This window comes from Eretmochelys imbricata, chromosome 20, assembly GCF_965152235.1.
Source record: "Eretmochelys imbricata isolate rEreImb1 chromosome 20, rEreImb1.hap1, whole genome shotgun sequence".
In the NCBI taxonomy this organism is placed as follows: Eukaryota; Metazoa; Chordata; order Testudines; family Cheloniidae; genus Eretmochelys; species Eretmochelys imbricata.
In genome coordinates, this window is record NC_135591.1 from 5,469,172 (window position 1) to 5,476,615 (window position 7,444).

General features: G+C 64.6%; 1 protein-coding gene across 2 annotated transcripts in view; it reads left to right on the forward strand.

The window, feature by feature from the left end:
* RARG (retinoic acid receptor gamma) overlaps positions 1–2,546 on the forward strand; it is a 44,812-nt gene extending 42,266 nt beyond the window's left edge. For both annotated transcript variants that reach the window (XM_077838419.1, XM_077838420.1), the window contains exons 5-8: positions 970–1,146; positions 1,330–1,534; positions 1,760–1,918; positions 2,365–2,546. In XM_077838419.1, coding sequence (XP_077694545.1) covers positions 970–1,146; positions 1,330–1,534; positions 1,760–1,918; positions 2,365–2,546 — 723 coding nt within the window. The remainder of the gene's footprint in view (positions 1–969; positions 1,147–1,329; positions 1,535–1,759; positions 1,919–2,364) is intronic.
* Positions 2,547–7,444: the final 4,898 nt, after the last annotated feature.

Sequence of the window (7,444 nt, forward strand, 5' to 3'; positions counted from 1 at the left end):
ACCACCCCGGGCTGCCCACTGCTGTCACAAGGGGGAGCTGTTCTCAGCCAGGCTGCTCGGCGCCCCTGAGTGCGCAATCCCCAGGGAATGCAGAGCCGGGATTCTGCACAATGGCCACCAGGTGGCACTGGTGCCCCTTACAGACCCAGGTTCTGTGCCTGGCTCTGGCGTGGAGACGGGGGTGGGGCACCCAGATGCCATGCCCAGCCCAGTGAGGAGCGGGGGTCAGGGTGCCCAGTTCCAGCCCTGGCTGGAAGAGGGGGTCAGGGCACCCGGTTCCATGCCTGGCCCAGCAAGGAGAGAGGGTCGGGGCATCCAGGTTCCGTGCCCAGCCCAGTGAGGACAAGGGGTCAGGGTGGCTAGTTCCGGCCCCGGCTGGAAGAAGGGGTCGGGGTGCCCGGTTCCGTTCCTAGCCCAGTGGGGACGGGGTCAGGGTGGCCAGTTCCGGCCCCGGCTGGAAGAAGGGGTCGGGGTGCCCGGTTCCGTGCCTAGCCCAGTGAGAACGGGGACAGGGTGCCTAGTTCCGTGCCCGGCCCCAGCTGGGAGAGGGGGTCGGGGCGCCCAGCCTCCATGCCTGGACCTGGCTGGGAGAAGGGGTTGGGGTGCCCGGTTTCATGCCTGGCCCAGCGAGGAGAGAGGGTTGGGGTGCCCAGTTTCCATGCCTGGCCCCAGCTGGGAGAGGAGGTCGGGGTGCCTGGTTCCGTGCCTGGCCCTGACGGGAAGAGTGGGTTGGGCCACCCAGGATCCATACCTGGCCCAGCGCAGAGAAAGGGTCGGGGTGCCTAGTTCCAGGCCTGGCCCTGGCAGGAAGAGGAGGTCGGGGTGCCAGGTTCCGTGCCTGGCCCCGGCTGGGTAAACTCCCAGCAGCCGCAGGTCACCCTCTGGCTCTTAGTTGCAGAGGGTAGGAGACGATCCCCACCTAGGCCCTGTGGTGCAGCACTAACCCCTCTCCCCCATTCCCTCCCCCAGAACTCCAGCGCCGATCACCGGGTTCAGCTGGACCTGGGGCTATGGGACAAGTTCAGCGAACTGGCCACCAAGTGCATCATCAAGATCGTGGAGTTTGCCAAGCGCCTGCCGGGTTTCACCACCCTCACCATCGCCGACCAGATCACCTTGCTCAAGGCGGCCTGCCTGGACATCCTGGTGAGGAGCAGCCTGGGGGTTTAGTGGGGGACTCAGCTGCCTAGAGTCTCTTCTTCCTTGGCCCGTGGCTTAGTGAGACCCTGGGCCCCTGCCCAGCCCAGGGCTCAACAGGCTTTGCCCACTGTGTGGGGAGGAGCTGGCCCAGTGGGTCCCGGCGCTCACCCCACATCCCATCCCTGGCAGATGCTGCGGATCTGTACGCGCTACACACCAGAGCAGGACACCATGACCTTCTCGGACGGGCTGACCCTGAACCGCACCCAGATGCACAACGCCGGCTTCGGGCCCCTCACTGACCTGGTGTTCGCCTTCGCGGGGCAACTGCTACCCCTGGAGATGGATGACACCGAGACGGGGCTGCTCAGTGCCATCTGCCTCATCTGCGGAGGTACCGGGGGTGCTGGGCACACTGACGCCATCACAGCTGCTGCAGCCCTGGCCTCTCCAGCAGGGGGCGCTGTAGGGGGTGGGGCAAGAGCACTGGCCATGGGAGGAGCTCCCGGCTACATCAGCCAGGCCTCTCCCAGCAGAGGGCGCTGTGGGAGTGCTGGCCATGGGGGTTTGAGGGGGCTGGGTATGGGGATGTGACAACCAACCTGTGTGTGCCCCACAGATCGGATGGACCTGGAGGAGCCAGAGAAGGTGGACAAGCTACAGGAGCCGTTGCTGGAAGCGTTGAAAATCTACGCCCGCCGTCGCAGACCCAGCAAGCCATACATGTTCCCCCGCATGCTGATGAAAATCACCGATCTGCGAGGCATCAGCACCAAAGGTGCGGGCTGTCCGCTGGGCACTGCTGGGGAGGAAGCTCACAGCGCTGGTGCTTCCTGACACTGCTGGGGTGGAGGCTTATGGCACCAGTGTCCTTGGGGTACTGATAGGGCACTGCTGGGGGGAAGCTCCCAGCACCCGTCTCCCACCTGGTACTGACAGGGCACTGCTGGGGGGAAGCTCCCAGCACCCGTCTCCCACCTGGTACTGACAGGGCACTGCTGGGGGGAAGCTCCCAGCACCCGTCTCCCACCTGGTACTGACAGGGCACTGCTGGGGGGAAGCTCCCAGCACCCGTCTCCCACCTGGTACTGACAGGACACTGCTGGGGGGAAGCTCCCAGCACCCGTCTCCCACCTGGTACTGACAGGGCATTGCTGCGGGGAAGCTCACAGCCTCCTGCAGTGCCGGCTCACTGCTCCTTTCTTCTCCCCACCCCCATCGCAGGTGCGGAGCGAGCCATCACCCTGAAGATGGAGATCCCTGGCCCCATGCCCCCCCTCATCCGGGAGATGCTGGAAAACCCCGAAATGTTCGAGGATGACTCGTCGCAGCCGCCCCCATCGGCAGAGCCCCCCAGCTCTGAGGAGAGCCCTGCCGAGAGCAAGAGCCCTGAGGAGACCCCCTAGCACCCTGGGGAGTGGGGGGTGGGGACTGGGAGAAGCCCCATCCTCAGGCACCCCACCCCCTGTCCAACACCCAGCTGGTTCGAACAAGCCAAAGCTGCCTTCAATCTGCCCCCCATTGCTGGGGGGGGCAGGCATGGGCTGGGGGGCAGCTAATGGAGATTGTCTGTGTGCTGCCTCAGAGGTGTAGCTCTTGCCTTAACCTTCTCTCGGGAGGGGGGGGCAGTCTGGAGCCTCTCTTTTCCCCCCCCCCCCCAAGCTTTTTTGTTTTCCAAAGTCTGACTCCAAGCCAAAAATCTAGTGGGGACAAGGCCGGGCCAGGGAGCTGCCTGCCTGGGGTGGGGGGCAGATCCCTGGAAATGGACCGAGAGGGGTTCAGCAGAGCCCCCCACTCTGTCCCAGCACTGCAATTGCCCGTCCGGCGGGGGGCGCCCTGGAGCCAGAGAGAGAGACTTGGAAGTGAGCCTGGGCTGGGATGTCGGGGTGTCGCCCCCCCCACTCTGCATCCGCAACGATGCTGCCTCCAGATTCCTGACTCATGATCAGTCAAGACCCTGCCTCCTAAACGGACGTTCCCCGCTGGAACCCAGGCATCCGGGACAACTGATGCAGATCTCTGAAGCGGCGGATTGCTGGGGAACAGGCGGGGGTCGGAACAGCCCCCGCCAGCCCGTGGAAAGCCCAGAACACCTGGGCGTGTTGGGAAAGGAGGCTGAGCTGGGGGGGGCGCGGGGGACTTTGCCCCAGCATGGATGCTGCCCGTCACCCAGTGTCCTGCAGGTTTCGGGGGACGCGGATCTCAGAGGGGGGCGGCGAGGTCCAAGTTTGGGAGGTTTATTTTATTTTATGTCTTTGTTGTATAACGTGCTAATGGTTTGGGATCACTCCTTGGCGGTGGGGGATGAGGGGTCACTGTCCCGTCTCCTGGGGGCTCTGCTGGGATGGGGGGGCCCCAGAGGCAGGGGGCCGGGGCTGTAGGGCTGTATCTGGTTTTGCTTTTGATGCTGTTCAGGTTTGCTATAGTTGGGGCGTCTTTTGCTCTTGACTCCCCACCCCCCCATAACCTCCAGTTCCAACCCTGCCCCTGTGATTCCCCCACTCCTGATTCCCTACCCATAACCCCCCACATGGCTTCCCATAGCCTGACTAACCCATTTCCCCCTAACCTTCCCCTTCAATCCTGACCCCGCCCCCACAATCCCCCTCCCCAGCCTCACCCCTTGGTGCTGATGATTTTGGGAACACAACACTAGAGACCAAAGATGGGGGGGGCATGGGGGCAGGGATTGGAGGGCAGGAGCTGGTGGGGTCACATGGGGACAGGGAGCTGCCACCTTCCCAGGGACTCAGCCCCCCCGCCCCCAACAAGGCTGCTTTATGATGTATCCATGGGGAACATCCCCCCCCCCCATGCCCCTCGGAAATGGGCACTATCGGGCACTGCCAGCTGGGACCCTGCTCCCTGCCGGGGGTGAGGGGAGCACCCTAACCCTTTGCACAGCAGCCTGGAACGCGGCCCCAGGGGGCAGCACTGGGGGGGGGGGGGGGCCCTTTGCACATCATCCCCAGCCGCTTTGGGCCCCAACTGCTCTACAGCACCCCCTATGGACCAAAGTAGATAGCACCTCTACCCTGACTCCCCCTATAATCCCCGCTAGGGCCAGTGTTGTCCCCCAAAACCTCCACTCCAATCCTTGCCCTGGAGAAAATATTGTCACCCACCCACACCCATTCAGAGTCGTCCCCCAGCTGGGCGGGGGGGGGGGGAAGCGGTGGCGGTTGAATCCGCCCTCCCCACCCAATGCACACAGCCCCTGTAGGCTCCCCCTCCCCTCAGCACCCCCCAGATGTAGGGGAAGGAGCCCTGCAGGGTCGCTGATCTGTTACACTACAAGATGGGGCGGGGGAATCGCCCACTCCTAAGGCCCCTGTTGGTCCTGGGGCTGCAGTTCCAGACTCCTGCAGCAGGGGGCACTGCCACCCTCACAAGCAGGTTCTGCATTGTGGGGTGAGGGGTTGGCCTCGTAGCGGGGGGGGGGGGGGGGCAAGGGAGGTGCCCAGACTTTGCCACCTTTGCCAGGTGTCCCATGCCTGTGAGCCTGGCTGGGGGTGGGGGGGCCTGCAGGGGCAGGGTGAGCTGTAGCCACGTGCTGACCCCTCCAGCCTCTACAGCTCCCAGCCTGGCAGCACTTTCCCTGTGTTATTTATTGGCCTATCTTCATCCTGGGAAATGGACCCAATTGCCCCCTACCCCAACAGAGAGTGGGGCAGGGGGAGCCCCAGGGGTCCCGCCCTGGCATGAGACACAGCCCCATCCCCCCCCCCCAAATCTCTGCTGCTCCCTGATCCTGTTGAGCTGCCAAAAAGAAATACCCCAGACCTTAAACCAAAGCCAAGGACCCTGTTACAGGGGGGATCTGGGAGGGGGGCTTTGCACCCCCCCACACCCCTCGGTCATGTTTACAGCCAAGCTTTACATGGTATTTTAAAAGAAAAGCCCCTTTCCCATTGCCCACCCCCTTGTTGCCCAGCTCTCGCAGAGGGGACTTTTCTATTTTTGCAAAATAAAGTGATGGAAACTCAGCCCTGCCAGCTCCTGCTTTGGTGTGTGGGGCGCCCCCACCTGGCCATCCCAGCCCATCAGCGGCCATCCCAGCCCATCAGCACCCACCAGGCCGCGGCCTGATGGGATGGGCGGCGCTGGCCTAGCATCAGGAGGCACCAGGCTGTCTCTGCTCCAAAGGACTCCTGGGTGGAGATGATGCAGCTGCCTCTGGGGTGGGGCATGGGGGCTGTTTATACAGGGTTCCCTTGCCCGGTGCTGAGATGCAGCTGTCTCTGGGGTGAAGCTCTTCAACAGCCTATAAGTAACGCTGCACAAATCCTGCCTCATAAAACACCCCTGTGGACGCTGCAGGCGGGGAGAAGGCTCCATGGCTGGGCCTCCCAGGAACACAGCTAGGCTGGATTTGGAGGTCTAATCTACCTGGGGGGCGGTACCCCCAGCCCCGCCCGGGTTCGATGTTGACACAAGAAAGGAGCACCCCTCCTGGGTCCTACTGCTGCCTGCAGCTTGCTGAGCCTGGCCATTAGCACTGTGGTAAGACACAGACGCGCCAGCCCAGTTCAGGGCCCCGATGTGCCAGGCACTGCCCAGAGCAAGAGACGTTCCCTGCCCGGTGGAGCCCAGGATCCAGCTAGACAAAGGGAGCGAGGGGAAACCGAGGCACAGCAGGAGAGTGACGTGACAGAGGCAGGAATAGAACCGAAGTGTCCTGGCCGTGCCCTGCCTTCCTGAATGCGGATGGTTCTGCAGTAATGACCCCCCACACACACACACCCCGGCAGTAGCCCTCGCTCCACCCCTCCGCTGTGGGCTCTCCCAGCCACGCCGCATCGTCCCGCACTGGAGAGCTTCCTGGCATGGGCTGGGCCCGTCCACACAGCACGACGTGCTGCAAACAGCCCCAGCCCTGCTTTGGCCCCAGGGTGCAGGGCCAGAGTGTGGGGGCTGCTGCATCAGCCCTGGGAACAGCCCCAGCAGCTCTGCCCAGCCCGCCATGCAACACCCAGCCTGGGAAGGGGGGACCCTGCTGCAGCCCCCGGAACCGGGAACTCTGGAGATGCAAGAGGAGCAGCTGTGGGGAGCAGGGGGCAGGACTGATGTGGGGCTGATGAGCCTCCCCACACACTTTTTTTAAACTTGTCAGTGCCCCCGAATTCTGAGAACAGCTGTGCCCCCCTCCCCCCCAACTCTGCTGGTGCCCCTCACTCCCGACCCGCAGCCCCCAGCCTGCTCTCCCAGCCCTGCCCCCCTCCCAGCTCTGCTGGTGCCCCTCATTCCTGACCCACAGCCCCCCGCCTGCTCTCCCAGCCCTGGGCTACCCAGCGGCCAATGCCATCTCGAGCTGGCAGTGGGTCGGGTTGGATCTGGCTGATGCTAGAGGCCTCAGGTCTCCTAGCTAATAAACGCCATGGGGCTAACGCAGCTGCCCCTGCCAACCCAGCACAGCCACCAGAGGCCAGACCTCGGCTGGAGCCGGGGGGGAAGACCCCGGTGACATCGCTCCCTGGTCCAGGTCAGATCTCAGCGGCTGCCATTCCTGGTCTTGCAGTGACCCCTGCCGGCCACTGGGGGTCGCCATTCCCCAGCTTTGTGCGGCCCCGTTGCTTTTTGCTTCACTCCCCTCATGCTCCCACCGGCCTGGGCCAGCAGGGGGCAGCAGAGGGGCGGCAGCTTCGCGTGGTGGGGGGGATGGAGGTAGATTCTAAACACTCGACACTGGGGGTTATTGGTTAAGGGGGAGGAGAGCGGGGGGGGGGGGGACAACCTCCGTCCCTCTGTAGTGATGGAGGGGGCAGAGAAAAGGAGGGGTGGAGACAGCCCCCTGCAGCACAGCGCCCCCTACTGAGCCCCCCCACCACTCCCTGCAGCATGGGACCCCCGACTGAGCCCCCCCAGCCCAGCTCCCCCTACTGAACTCCCCCCGCTCCCTGCAGCATGGGATCCCCGACTAAGCCCCCCAGCACAGCACCCCCTACCGAGACCCCCCCCGTTCCCTGCAGCATGGGACCCCCGATTGAGCCCCCCCAGCCCAGCTCCCCCTACTGAACTTCCCCCCCCGCTCCCTGCAGCCAGGGACCCCCGACTGAGCCCCCCAGCCCAGCTCCTCCTACTGAACCCCCGCCGCTCCCTGCAGCATGGGACCCCCTACTGAGCCCCCCAGCCCAGCTCCCCCTACTGAGCCCCCCCCGTTCCCTGCAGCCAGGGACCCCCGACTGAGCCCCCCAGCCCAGCTCCTCCTACTGAACCCCCCCCCGCTCCCTGCAGCATGGGACCCCCTACTGAGCCCCCCAGCCCAGCTCCCCCTACTGAACCCCCCCGTTCCCTGCAGCCAGGG